Consider the following 15,326-nt stretch of genomic DNA (forward strand, 5'->3'; position numbering starts at 1 on the left):
GTCTCCACTTCATTTTTTTTCGGTAAGTAAAATTATATTTATGTATTTTAGGTCACTGCCGAGCTGAGCTTAGATTTTAACATGTACTGTTTAACCATGAAATTTAAATGTAATAGGGTAAAACCCAGTGCATTTAACATAATGCTGCACTTTAGAAAATGGGTTGAAATATAACATGTTGGTGGAGCTGGGTTCCCACTATCGGCTTGTGGAGCTCTCAGGAGACCGATGGTTTCCACCCGGTTTTCCATTCCCCGCAGCTCGGCGCATCTCTGTCTGATCGCGGCTTCTGTCAGCTGCGGGGGCTGATGGCTTGTGGAGGTCTCGGAGACCTCTGTGTTCCACCCGGTTTTACCCAGCGGTCAGCCCGGCGTATCTCTGACTCAGAAGCTCTGGTGTTGTGCACAGTTAACTCCGGTTGTAGCTAGGTTGCTACCTCCGTTAGCTTAGCTCCCACCTCCGCATTAGCTTTGGGTTAGCTTCAGGTTAGCTTGTAGCTAGTTCGACCGGGTGTCGTCAGTCGATCCCAGCCTTACAGCCCCACCCTCAGCTCCTCCTCTCTTCCCTTTTATGGAATTGTCTGGGCTTGATGGAACCTGTGGCACGGTCAAAATGGCGGTGGTGGCCACCTCCCATTTCTCTTCAAAAACGTGATTTTGGAGCCTATGGAAAGGAGATGTCCAGTATATTTATGTTGATGGTTTTAACACAGGAAGGAAACTCACAGCTGATTTAAACTCTGCAATGTTTCTTCTTCAGCTCAGAGCAGCAGATAAACCAAGCTGTTTGTTTATGATGTTACAGTAGTAGCATCTCTTTCTGTGGTGTTCTGGGTTCACAACATCATTTGATTTGATACAGCGATACATCTATGTCCTTTGTGGCATTGTTTCCTAAAATCTAACTGGTTGCCTCCATCTGGAGACTTTTTAGGTATGTTACGGGTAGGAGAGACTTTGAGCTCACTAGCCGTGTGTAAGAGATCTTCTGTAGCCTGGGAATGCCTCGGGATCTTCCTGGAAGAGCTGGCAATATCTGGGTTTGACTATAAAGCGATGACACAAATAAGCTAGTTTTAGCTTCCCGTCTCCTCTGGGCTTTGCTAAATGATCATCAAACTAACTATTTCTGCTGAATGCTTTTGAATATTTGCAGAACATGAAGGTTTAGTGAGAATTTGAACTTGACTAAAAGTATCTGACATTTCTAACCCTGTCAGAAAGCTGTTTGTAACTGAGGTACTCTCATGGGAACTGACATCAATACCTCTCCAGCTATGGGAGTCTCCTCACAGGCAGCTCTGACCCACTGGCCTGGTTTGGCTTATATTACACCGAGCACATGCAAATAAGCATCGATGAGCTGATATGTCACCGTACAGGAAGTGGTCCGTGTAATAAACATCTGAGCTGGCTAAACCTCTGACATTATTTATGTGGTTTGTTTCCTCTTGATTTTCTTTTAACTACAAATACATTAACACCAAAGAAAAGTGGGAATGTTTTAAATGCTAAATGAATTTCTCCTCTTTTTGGTAGGAAGACATTGTGTTGCACAGCTCGATATTGTGCTACCCTTTTGAGCATGCCACTGCTCAGAATGGTGCAAATGTTGAGAGCACACGTAAGTTTGAGGAAGTTGATGCAACATCATCATTTCATGTTGCACATTTGTGATTTCTTCACCAGGGGACTAATTTGTGAGTCAGAATGAGCAATTTTCCATTTAATCAAGACTTAATAAGTGATATGTCAGATGTTTCTGTGGTAGATGAGTCCATGACTGATTCCCAGAAGTCTTTATCATATAAACTTAATCTCACCTAGATGTAGTCCAACCACAGGCTCACATTACCCAGATTAGCTTCTCTTTTGTCTCGTCTCACAGGTTTCTCACTGCTCACATTGCTGCATCTCATTTTAGTCTCATAAATGATCCCAGATATTATTTCATTCTATTTAGTATAAATCATTTCTCTCTTAGTTTTTGTGGCTCACTCACTCATTAGCTGCTCATTACTCAGTAGGATTGCTGGAACCATGGTGTCTAACTCTTGCACTGACTAGTTTAGAGGCAGGCAACACTTTGGACGTGTCTCCTGTCCATCACTGAGACACACAACAGACACACACTCATCTTGGGACAACTTAGAGCCTCCAATTAACCAAACATGCATGTTTTTGGTGTGAGGGACCTGGGGTAGCTGGAGAAAAACCCATGCATTCATATGGGAGAACATGCAGACCCCATGCACGAGGGCTGCAGAATTCAAACCTGCAACCTTTTTGCTGAGAGGCAACAATGCTTCCCCCGTGTAGCCTTCATTAGTTGATAACTGAAGTATTTGATAGCTGTAGCCATAGATTTGGGTCAGTTGGGTGAATCCTGCATGAATCTGGAAACGGGATATCCTCCCGCTTCGGGCAACATGAGAAAAGAGCTTTAATTTTTCCATTGTTTCATTTTATTCACAACATCTAACAAATGTTCAGGAGTGGATGGTGTGTCAGCAGATTTTGTTTCCCCGGTGTAACGACTGGAAGTTCAGTGTGTGCACAAACCAGAACCTCCCAGGCCTTTAGTGATGACTGGACCTGCTGGTAGAAGACAGACACCAGATATGCCACCTGCTTGTAAAGAAAACAGTGATTTCCACACATCTGCTGTGTCCCACTAAAGTATCTCAGACTTTATCACCTCCTTTAAGGTTTTATTGTCCCCCGTCTCCTCGTGTCCTCCCAGATGAACCCCCTCCTGTCATCTATCTTGCTGTTTTGCAAACTCCAGCAGCTGCTAGAGAGTCCCCACAGAGATGCTTCAGCTGATCTCAGCAACACACACACATTTGTTAGATTTGACTTTTGTCAGAATTTTGTGCATAAAGAAAAGTCGTGTGAGCCTAGTTTACACTTCTCCGTCTGCGCAGGTGTGGAGACCTGCGGTAAGGGCTCTTCCACAGCCATACAAGAATGGACGGAGTAGAGCCTTAATTTAAACACAACTGAGAAAACAACGCTTGTCAGTGATTGGTCGGCCCAACAACACAGTGGTGGCGTCAGTGGACGGACATTCCACCAACGCCGCTGCCTCCATCGCTCCCGTTAAATTCTTTGTAACAAAAGTTTTCGTCCCCAGAGATCAGTGCAGCTCCAGTTCAATGAAGACGGGCTCTCTGTCGGCCATTGCTCCTCGAGAGGATTGGTGTTTACAAACTTTTATATTCAACACTTTATTTAACAAAATTACAAAATCAGCAGCAGAATCTAACATTTCAATTTAATTTCTTACCTCCTTCAAGAGATTTGCATATTTTAAGGCAGCACTTAGATCCAGTAGAACCAAAACAGTCACCTTCTGTGATGTGGGGCTGAAACACCTCTGACAAATAGACAGGGGCCAACTCATTCATTGCCTTGAAAATCATTAAAAAAAAGTTTAAAACGAATTCTAAAATTGACAGGTAGCCAGTGCAGAGCAACCAGAATTGGAGTTGTGTGTTCATGCTTTCTCTTGCCTTCCAAAAATCTTGCTGCAGCATTCTGAACAACCTGCGTGCGAGCTACAGTACCCTGGCTTACACCAAATATGACAGAGTTAGAGTAGTCAAGGTGTCAGGTAATAAAGGCATGAACAACAGTCTCAAGATCCCGTCTAGTCAAAAATGACTTAACTTTAGCCAAACGCCTCAGGTGATAAAAAGAGGAAAAGACCACAGCACTGACATGAGCATCAAAACAGAAAGCATTGTCAATCCTCACTCCAAGAATGACTGCAGAAGCACTCAGGTAAGAATTAAGTTCAGCAACGTCCACATTGGAAGAGTCAAAGTGATTATTTAGTCCAAATGACACTGCCTCAGTTTTATTTTCACTGAGACACAAGAAGTTCTCAGCCATCCATGCCTTGACTTCAGTCATACAATGCACAAATTGTTTGATTGTACGGTCTCCAATTCTATCCAAGGGAAGGTATAATTGGCAGTCATCAGTGATAAGGTGGAAGCCATACTGCCACAGAATGTCACCCAGTGGAAGAATGTAAATTGAAAACAACAGGGTCCCAATATTGAACCCTGCGGTATCCCTCAAGGCAGATGTGAGAAGGCAGAAGAAAAGCCACCCATCCTCACACATACCATCCTTCCATGGAGATGCAATCTAAACCAGCTCAAGGCCAGCCTTAGCCTGGCAAGCCAGGCTAAATAAATATATTATTAATCTTTCGGTCATGGGGCGAGTTCTACCGTTGTCTTCCAAATGATCTTCGCATGCTACTGGACAATGAACAACGTGACGCACTCACCGCAACAGATGTCGGTAAACGAGGCGGTCCACTGTTGAAGAAGGCAAAAATACACCCTTTTTTCCATTATGGCCCAATCACAGCTCTCTATGTGTCTGAAACCCTTCTAGAGAGCGGTGATTGGTCAGCCAGAATGCTGCTAGGGGTGCAGAGTTTCCATTGGAGCGTTCCTTGACCAAACTTTGCAAAGGAAGAATTTGGTCTAGTTCACTAAGCTAGACCAGACCAGAAATCCCCACATAACGCTCAAGACGATGGTCCACAGTATCAAAAGCTGCTGTGAGATCCAGCAGGACTAGCGGCGCAGAATTGGCCCCATCCGTTACCAAGAAAATGCCATTCAGCACCCTCAATAGATGCCAAAGAGCCAATCAAGGTTCTAAAATTATTTGACGAATCATTAACTGAATTGTAGGGTCAAGAGTACGATGTTCAGGATCTGACTCTGTGACAGAGTTCGGCTCCATATTCATCTTTTAGTTTCTGTCGACCCAAAACAAACAAGACATCTGATCCTAATTTAATTTCTACCATCTGAATGAGACAGGTAGACATGAATAGAATTATAAATGGCTACTTGAGAAAAAGGAAAGAGGCCAGCGCTCTAACAAACTGCACATAAACAAATAGCTGCAGGCCATTGGCCGAGCCGCTGCCAGCATCTTTGAGAAGAGGAAAAGAGGCGGTGGGAGGGGTGCATTCCTTTACACGTAATTAGCTTTTATTTCCTTTGCTAGCATCTTATCTCTCTCTTCTCTTCCATCTTTTCCTGAACTATTTCCCCTCATCATTCCGTCCGTCTTCATGCGTCAAGCGTCAACTCTGGAGCAGCCCTGCTGCTCTGGCAGAGCGTGAAGTGGAGGATGAGTCATGAAATTCACACTGCAAATATGTCAGCGAGTGTGAGTGAGAGAGGGAGATGGTGACGAGATGAGCTTCCTTGTGATTTTAGCTGGAATCGTGTTGTTGGAGCCTCGCTGCTTTCAGCTGCTGCTGAGTTGACTTACTGAAAAATGATTTTAAAAGAGACCATCGTGGTGAACGTGAGCTGACAACACAGAAGGTGACTGATGCAAGAGCAAAATGAATAAATTACATTTTAGCTCAGATAGAAAGATGATCCTAAAAGCAGCTGATGCGTTTTTGATCTGGTGGCAGAAAGTGGGATTTAAGTTCTCACAGCAACACAAACGATCTCTTCTTATGTCACAAGAGCATTAAGAAGCCCGTGGCTCCGTTGCACAATAAAAACACAAAGCAGAGCCGGTCTTTAGGGTTTTGAACACTCATTTTGTGACGCTTTCACTTCTAAAAGAAGAAGAAAATATCATTTCTATAGCGCCTCTCAAGATAAAAATCACGAGGCGCTTCACAAAAACAAAAAATATAAAAATTGTAAAAATAGGAAAAAAAAGCATTTTGAAAATGTTTAAAAACATATTTAAAATGAGCAAGAACAAGCAATTGCGATTTAAAAGAAAAAATGTTAAGAAAGAGAGAGAGAGTGAACAGGAAAGAGGGAAATTTGTGGATCCTGAGGAAGGTGGAATAGGTGGGGAGAGCAGAATAAAGAGAGAGAGGTGAAGAAGATCATACAAAAGCCAGCTTGAACAAGTGAGTCTTCAGCTGCTTTTTAAAGGAGACCACTGAGTCCACTGATCTCAGGCTCAGGGGGAGAGAGTTCCAGAGTCTGGGGGCCACAGCAGCAAATGATCTGTCACCTTTGACCTTTAGACTGGTGCTGCACAACCAGTAGGCTTTGATCACTGGACCCCAGGGACCTGCTGGGGGTGTAGGGACTAAGAAGATCACCAATGTAAGATGGTGCTTGTCCGTGTAAGGCCCTATAGACCAGAACCAGGATCTTGAAATGAACCCTGAAGGTGACTGGCAGCCAGTGAAGCTGGAGGAGAAGCGGGGTGATGTGGGTGTGTTTGGAGGACTTGGTCAGAAGCCGAGAACAGGCATTCTGAACCACCTGTAGATGGGTTAGGGAGGTTCTGCTCAGACACGTGAAAAGAGAGTTACAGTAGTCTAAGCGTGAGGAGATGAAGGTGTGGAGAACTGTCTCAAGTTCAGAGCGGGACAGAATGGGACTCAGCTTAGCAATGTTCCTGAGATGGAAGAAGGAAGAGCAAACAAGAGAACTGACATGAGAATCCAGGGTGAGAGCTGGGTCAAAGGTCACGCCAAGATTCCTGACAGAAGGTTTGGTGTGGGAAGCAAGCAGACCAAGAGAGTCAGCATAAAAATGCATAGAATGCTCAAATTGTACTGCGTAATTCAGGCCTACAACTGTAATCTAAATATAAAGTTTATATTACTGTTGTTTTTAAAATCCATCAGCTGAATGACCCTTATAACCTGCTTTGTGTGAACATTAACAGGATTATCATGTGACTCACCAATGATCTATAGATCCGTAAGTCACAGAGTCATTATTTTGTTCAGTATCCACAGATGTATATTAAAAGGTTTATTTATAAGGTTTATTTTAAAAGAATGGCCTATTCTGCATAGTAAATGTCATTATTTTCCAGAATTGTTAAATGCTCTGAATTTAGAGTTTTCAGACTTTTTGCCAAACCAGGGGCGCAGTCTGAATATTTCTGAACACAGTTTTGTTTTGGAAACATCGTTACAAATGTGAAATTCAAATTTGCACACACGATCTGGATTCTGCTGCATTTTTCTATTTCTTTTATTTCCACAACAAAGTGAGGTAGACGAGTTCCATCCCAAACCGAACCGACGATGCATCGTCTAACTGTTCCAGACCGGTTCCGATGGCCGGAAAAAAAACAACCTAAACTAGTCAGTTCAGATTCTCTATATTTTATTCTGTTTCTTCTGCCGTTACGGTCATGACCAACGCAGAAAGAAGTGTTTCTTTGTGTCCCTGCTGCAAACAGCAGAACGGCAAAAGTAGAAATGAATAAATTATGCAGTAAACGGAGAATAAATGGTACTTGGTCTGTATTTGACATAGCGCCTTCTAGGGTCATGGAACCCCCCAAGGTGCTTTACAACACAATCAGTCGTTCACCCATTCACACACACATTCACACACTGGTGGGGATGAGCTACGATGTAGCCACTGCTGCCCTGGGACGCACTGACAGAGGCGAGGCTGCCAAGCACTGGCGCCACCGGTCCCTCCGACCACCACCAGCAGGCAACGTGGGTTAAGTGTCTTGCCCAAGGACACAACGACAGCGACGGACTGAGTGGGACTCGAACCTGCAACCTTCCAATTACGGGGCGAGCACTTAACTCCTGTGCCACCGTCGCCCCACGGCGACCATGTGGTGCTGTGCACTCACACAATAAACTAGCTTTATTAAATAATTTGCTTTAAGATTTTAATTTTTTTAGCTTAACTACACATATTATGCAATAGTATTAATAACATAAGTAAAGTGTTGGATTATTGATGATGCAACTGCACCCCGTCCCCAAATTAAAGGTCTAAAAGGTGCCTTCAGGATCAGTTTTGTCCAAATACAAAGATTAAGATCTCTATCTCTGTAGATCTCCTGGACTTGTTCACACAGCTACAGAAATATTGTCATTTGCAGAATTTATATTGTTTTCTTTCCTAAAGAACGTGAGTAAGTTTTAAAAGTCATCCTAACCCTTCAGCCTTCTCCATCACCCCCTCCCTCCCTTGTGGTCGTTCCCACATAGGCTTGTCCCTCTGTCCTGTCTCTCATTGATCCTGTGGAATCTGCTGCATCACTAGACCCCCCCCCCCCCCCCCCCCCCCCCCCCTCACCAGCCCACACAGGCACTGGCCTCTCTCTACAACACAGGCCCACAGAAAGAGGGGCAGGCAGGGCTTGGTATGCAAATATAGCCTGAGTAGGTGGCAGCTAGAAGCAGAGTGTGCAGCAATGTGAGAACTCTCACAAGCCCCGCCCACAGAAGCCAGTTGCTAAGCAACCACCTGCGAGGAGGAGGGAGCATAGAGGAGGGGCCGGCGATTCAACAACTGTTGCCTGATCTGAGCTCTTTCAGTGTTTGAATGTGAGTCAGCCGGCGAGCCAGTGAGCAGGAGAGAGGCATAGTGTGTGAGGGTGATAGGTGCAGAGTGAGTGTGTGTGTGTGTGTGTGAGTGTGTGTTTGTCTGTCTGTGTGTATGACAGAGAAAAGGAAGTTGTGTTCTGTGTTGGTGCTGACAGAGCAGGGCTTTCACATCCTGCTCCTTCCTCAGGACTAAACCGCTACCAGAGACTAAGCCTTTGGACTATCCCGACACTTCCTCATCTGCTTGGATCGCTCATGTGTGTGTTTGTACGTATGCATGTGTGTGTGAGAGATCAGATCCAGCTGAGACAACGAGCTCATTCCTTGTGAACGGGGCAGGTGGATGACTACAGTGCATGAGGGCTTGTCTGGTGAAAGGAGGGAGATCGCTGAGCATGGGATCCCCTCTCTAGTGAACAGGGTAAGAGATCTGATCGCACCCATCCTGCTGAAATGGGGTGGGGGGGGTGATGAAATATCACTTGACAGAATGAGAACAAAACCCAGAAAGAGGTCAGCGGAGAGGGTTTGGACACAGGAGGAAAGCAGTGACTGTTTGTGTGTTGTGGGGGAGACTGGCGAGTTAAAAGGGGGGCAGTGACAGAGCCCATTGAGTCCTGGTTGGAGTTTGAATGTGTGTGTTACTCTCAGCTGGCTCTGCCTTTCTGCCTCACAGCTGATGGTGGATTCGCCATCACACACTCTTCATGTTTCCTCACCTCGCTCTCTTTCCACCATTCTTCCTTCCACGCTATTTCTTGTTGTTTCCTCTTTTGTTGTGTTTCGGCTGGCTCGTTTGTGGTTCAACATCTCTCTGATGCTAACTGGATTAACTGGAAACTTTGGTAGCTGCAAAGAGGGATGGATGACAGAGAAGTGGAGGAGTAATTCCAGGAGAAGGGATGGGACTGAGAGATGGTCAGGTGGGTCCATTGCAAATGGAAAAGGAGGAATGAATGGATGTAATGTTGGGTTTATTGAGCTAGTTAGGTTTTCAAACAATGCACTGACAGGATTGTGGCACATATTTATCCCAAAATGTATTCCTGCTTTGCATATTTTAGTTATTAAGGTCCACTGTGGCCCAAAAACTTATGTTTCACTTTTCTTAACACATTTACTTCATTTGTAACTTATTTTGTTTGAACTATTTTGCAACCACATGTGGAAATAGAGCATTTAGGCTGAAAAACATGTCTAAGCAGCTTTTTATATCTTTGTGCAACTTTGCGATGACCAGTGTAGCATATGGCTGCAACCAGAGCAGCACAACTATGGCTGAAGATCAGGTGAGGTCAGTAAATGCTGCCTAAAGCTTGGTTCATGCTTGACGCATTCACTTTCCGCGCGGTGATGCGGCTCGCGGATGGAACGCGCTTCACAACTCGCAGCGTTTATGGTTCGTGCGGCTTGTCTCTGCGGTGAGCCAATAGTCTCCCAAACTGTAGGGGGCAGCATGGAGCTCTACGGCATGCACCCAACACTACACCATAGTAGAAGTAGAAATTACTGTTTACAACATGGCATTTCAGCATTTTTAACAGCGTTCTCGTCTTTCCCGACAGTGCGAGCTATTTCTCTCCAAGAATTATTAACAACATGTTGATCACGGTGATCTCTGAGAGCTGAATCATACAAATGTCTGTATTTACGAACCTCTGCCATACTAGTTCTTGCCGGTCCACCATGTTTTTCCGCGTCCGCGAGGTTAGAAATTTTCCGAGGTGCACGTTGCGGAAATTCTGGGCCGTGCGGCGGAGGGGCGTGGTTGTTAAAATGACGCAACTTTTCCACGCGGAGCTGTGCGGACCTCGCGGACGCGTCAAGCATAAACCAACCTTAATGCTACACCAGCGCAGAGCTAGAGATAATCAGGGGAAGACATCTTTAGCATCACTTGCTTTCTTCAGTAGTGATCAGCCTTCTTCACACTGAATGTGGAACGAATGCGGTCTGGTTTCTGCACAGCTTCTGCAAAAACCAAAAACTATTGAGTCCAATCAGAGAATTTTCACTGCCTGCGGAGTGGATGTGGACGTAGAGCTCCAGAAAGTTTCTGCATGAAATCTAGTTTATTTTTTTTTTCGGGGACTGTATCTTGAAATGACGCGAGTCAGACAGGAAGTATAATTCAGTTTGTGTTGTTTTTATGGTATATTTTTAAACACATTGGGTCAGATTTCCAATCAGCTCTTGTGGGAGCAGATATCTGGAGACTTTCAGCACACGAACCGCAGTCAGTGTGAACGACGGTCCGTCTGGAAGCCGTACAAAAACCGGACCGCCTGATTTAGCTGTTTTAACAGATTGTCAGCACAATCCTTACAGATCTGGTATTGTCACCCACTCCACTGATAGTACTGGTATTTGTGTGTTTCAACCAGAAGTTACTTCCCTTTGCATCGTTTACCATAAGATAAGAACTGTTCCTCAGTGTTGTGACTCAAAATAAACATCCAGCAGATCCTAGATCAGATATAACTTTGTTTTCTTTTCACTAGGAAGACAGATGTTAGAAATGTAATGAGTCTGAGCTTCAACAGCCAGTGTTGGGCAAGTGACTTCAAAACTGTAATGCATTATTTATTACTTGTTACCCTCATTTTAAAGTAATTCATTACATTACAATATGACTGATTTTAAAATGTAAGGCATTACACTACTTTTGCATTACTTTAAGTTACTTTCACCAAAACAACTTCAGTATGAATCTGGTAATGTGACGCTCAGTGAGCTCATGACATATGTGGAAGGTGATGTGGTGTCTGAGCTAGGATTGCTGTTAAAAACAGTCAGATATAATAACAGTGCTTTAAAATGATTGTTTACTAAATAAAACCAACAACAATCTGTACTCTCAGCACGCTGCCATCTTATATCATCTGAGCAGGGAGTGGGGTGGTGGGGGCTCCAAGCCTATATTTGCCTTGGTCCCCAAATGCCTTGATACGGCCCTGGATGTGGGACTGACTTCTGGGGTGATCTGATTCTATCACATGTATAAATATTAGATGCTTATATATTATTGCTTTTCACTGGTAAAAATGTGTATTGGGGATAAATCTACCTACTTTTTTCTTTTTAAGTACTTTGTTTTGTTTTCTTGATTTAATTAGAATAATTTCCTGTCCTCTCTCTCTCTATTCTTCCTGCATGCTGCATGTTTTCTCCGTCTTCCAGAAAAAACTGTTTCCTAGATTTCCTACTTTCTAACTAATCAGCCAACGGGATCTACCGAACGCAAAAAAAAAAAAAAAAAAAGCTTAACATGCGCTGCGCTCCAGCAGCAATGAGTTGAAATCACCGGCGCACAGATTATGAAGTCAGCTGAAAAGTACATGAAGTACCAGAGAATATGGGCTGATATAAACGATCGCAAACGAATTACTTTGTTTTGGTGGAGCGATTTTGTGAATATAACAGCAGCCGCGCGCAGAACGCAGCTGAAGTATTTCAGCCATTATTGCTGCGTCCTCTCAGCTTTGCGGGCATTCTCTGAGCAGAGTCCATAAATGGCGTAATATATGTGGATACTGGATCTTTTTTCAGGCTTCCCGCAGTTTGAATTTTTGGGGAACCCACATCTTGATTCTGGATCTAAAAATACATTGTAATTACTGCGTTACTGACACTTGTACCGAGTAAATATTACCATTTTCTTTCCCTGTAATGCCTTACATTACCACATTACAGCAAAAAGCAATGCATTACAGTAATTAATTACTTTTGTACCGCGTTACTCCCAACACTGTCAACAGCACACATTCAGACTCAGTATTCCTGCACATTCCCCTGGTGGTTTTCCATGCACAAAGCTGAGCTCTGTTTGTATTGTCTGAAGCAACATGTGACGTCAGACGGTTGGGTCGTTGTGAACCGTCCCGCTCTGTGACACGTCGTTACATAATGAGATTTGTCTCATCATCAGACCCAAAATTTCACTGCTCATTGTTTGGGACTCAGGAACAGTCCTGACCAACATTTCATTAAAAAATAACTAAACATCTAGCTCACTGTCTTGTATTGATCTTTCAAGTGTTTGGATTGTATTTCCTTGGACAAAACTTTCGCTGTAATCCTGGAATCTACACTGGTGCACCAGGGGTTCACCTTCACCACGACTAGGATAACTAGATTAACTCCGCAGTGAGCTGTACTCAGATAGAGGCTAATCTGCAGCAGTGAAACAGTTGCTCTGTACAAATGATCTCTTACTTTCTCACACTCTGCAAAACGAAAGAGTGATCGAAAGACAAAATAAAAAGCTACTTTCATGCAAATACATTCATTCACCAAGAACATGATGACCTTGAGTTTCTCCTCCTCAAATGTGCTCTAGGATAAAACGAAGCAGCTGACAAGTGAAGGGGGCTTGACCTCCTGCTGGGTCTGCCAGACGAGTCTGAGAAGCCTTCCATCAGTGGACGGCTGCTAGGGGGCTGATGGTCCTGATGGGAACCGCGGTGCGGTTTGTTAAAAGGTCCAAGGGCACAAAAGGCGCAGCACGCTTCAGCTGTGAACATTCAACATGAACAATAGCTGGAAAGTAATCATTTAGTCTGATTGTAGGTTTTGGAGATTAAACGGTATCAGAGATGCATCCAGATATTAGACAAAATTTGGTCCAGTGGTCTATGGTGTGAAACTGAAACATCTGAGTTAGTTTTTTGTTTGTTTTGGGTCAGTGAACGCACCACGGACAGGCTGAAAACACACCATCTCTAAGCATTAATATATGCTAGATATAATTGATCTTTTGGTACAAGTTTTAACTTTAAGGATCATTATTTTTGGGTTAATCTCTAAATGTTTTCATAAAAGAATTTGATCATGGATGAAAAAGGTTTCATCTGTCTGACGGTGCTAGATTCTCCTTGTAGCTTTAAAGATTTAGGCCTAGTCCACACGTAGCCAGGTATTTTAAAAACGAATATCCGCCCCTCCAAAAACTTGCATCCACAGCACCTCGTTTTAAAAAGAAACTCTGTCCACACGTACCCGGATAAATACGTTGCTAAGGACATGCCAGACCTGTAGGCGGCAGTACTTCCCCCGTTCTTAACCTCGTCCTTCGTCTGTGGTCTTCCACAAGCAGCAGTAATTCCGCTTGCAAAAACAAACAAGCAAAAAGCGCTTGGACAATTGATAAAGCGAGCGCCGCTCTGAGGGCATCCATGCTGTCGGCTAGTGTAAACACAGGTCGCACACGTGATGTCAGCATTTTTTTGTCGCGGAAAGTGACGTTGCGGACCTTAAAACTCCGGTTTTGTCTGTCCACACGCAGACACCCAAAACGGAGAAAACGCAGATCTTCACTTTGGCCGGAGTTTTTAAAAAGATCCGTTTTTGTGTGAAAAAATTCCATTTTCGTGTGGATGACAGGCCAAAACGTAGAAAAATATCTACGTCTTGGCAGATCCCCGGCTACGTGTGGACAGGGCCTTAAAGCCTTGTATTTTTTCATCTTGTTGACAAAGCTAACAGTGACGTTTTTTGTCATTTTTATTATGATGAACATTTTTAGGTGAGTTAATCAAGCAACCAAAAATTCCTCCCTTCTTAAACTTTTTCTTATTTCACCTAAATCTCAACGTTTTGTTGGACAGAAGCTGCTCGCTTGACACAAATTGACGCTTTACTGTAAAACAAACATTCCTGCATCTTGATGTCACAGTTTGTTGTAACTGACTGAGGGAGCACAAGTCCAGTCATGTGCTTAAGTTCTCAGTTTCAAACTGGTTCTGTGTGTTGGAGCTTCCAGTTCACCTGGGCGACGGTGGCTCAGGGGTTAGGAGCTCACTCTGTAATCGGTAGGTTGTTGGTTTGAACCCAAAATTGGTCTGTGTCCTTGAGCAAGACACTTCACCCTCCTTGCCTGCCTGTGCTGCTCAGAGGGCTCTAGTGTACGGCAGCTTCATGTCTGTCTATGACTACGTTTACATGCAGCCAATATCCGGGTTATGATCGGGTTAAGGTCGGTATTCGGGTTTCTGAGTTGATCAGAATAACCCGTTTACAAGCATAAATAGAAAGAGTTACCCCTAACTTGCATAACCCGATTTAAATGTGGACGTTGGGGTAGCGTCAGGACGTATGGACTACGTCAAGACGCAATATGCGTCATATTTAGCTGTCTCTGTACTTTCGGCCGTCAACAGAAGACATAATGTTCATACTTTTCACCAGACCGATGAAGACATGTTTCCTCGTCACTCCCAAAGTGTGGTGCTGTGCCGCGACTCGCCATTTTGCTCCCAACTTGTTGTTTACTTCCGGTGTTCTGGCGCATACAAGACGTCTCGCTACTCAAAAGACCAAGATTCCTTGCGAACAGAGCATGCGCAGAACACACGCTTTGATGGGGATATCCCGATATGCGTTTACACGACCAAACATTCGGGTTAGAAAAGGGTTACCCCAGGTGTAGTAACCGGGTTTTTAAAAACCCGGTTATGAGCACATCCGGGTTTCTGGCGTCTTTGGCCGTGCAGAACCGGGTTATTGTGAATATTCGGGTTTTAAAAGGGTTACTGGCTGCATGTAAACGCACTCAGTGTCTCAGGGCAGCTGTGGCTCCAGTGTAGCTCATCACCATCAGAGTGTGCATGTGCCTCACTAATGTGCAAAATTAACATTAGCTCATTAATTATTCTTAACTCGTGAATTCACAAACACACAAATCACCTTTAAAGAGGATGGATTTCATGTTGGGCTTGTTGAACAGGTTTGCTGAGTAAACAAACCCAAACAACGTTGTGGATGATTAGAAACTCTTCTGTTACCGCCTGCTTTACCTGTCACCAGCACCTGCTCTTAGCTCGGTTTCTCTCATCATCGTCACACTAATGACAATGTTCTATCTCATCATTCAGTCCAGTTCAACATGGAGCTTCGTGTGTGTGCGTGTGTGTGTGTGTGTGTGTGTGTGTGTGTGTGTGTGTGTGTGTGTGTGTGTGTGTGTGTGTGTGTGTGTGTGTGTGTGTGTGTGTGTGTGTGTG

General features: G+C 44.1%; 1 protein-coding gene across 5 annotated transcripts in view; it reads left to right on the forward strand.

The window, feature by feature from the left end:
- LOC107382218 (rab11 family-interacting protein 4B) overlaps window positions 1-15,326 on the forward strand; it is a 73,713-nt gene that overhangs the window by 15,889 nt on the left and 42,498 nt on the right. For 2 of the 5 annotated variants that reach the window (XM_054751641.2, XM_054751642.2), the window contains exon 1: window positions 8,293-8,749. The exons of 1 other annotated variant lie outside the window; for it this stretch is intronic. In XM_054751641.2, the coding sequence (XP_054607616.2) occupies window positions 8,672-8,749 (78 nt within the window). In that variant the 5' untranslated portion in view covers window positions 8,293-8,671. Of the gene's footprint in view, window positions 1-8,292; window positions 8,750-9,177; window positions 9,252-15,326 lie in introns of those variants that run through there. 2 more of the 5 variants (XM_070553743.1, XM_054751645.2) reach the window with 2 other exon arrangements.

The sequence above is a fragment of the Nothobranchius furzeri genome, chromosome 7 (genome assembly GCF_043380555.1).
Source record: "Nothobranchius furzeri strain GRZ-AD chromosome 7, NfurGRZ-RIMD1, whole genome shotgun sequence".
NCBI classification, from domain to species: Eukaryota; Metazoa; Chordata; class Actinopteri; order Cyprinodontiformes; family Nothobranchiidae; genus Nothobranchius; species Nothobranchius furzeri.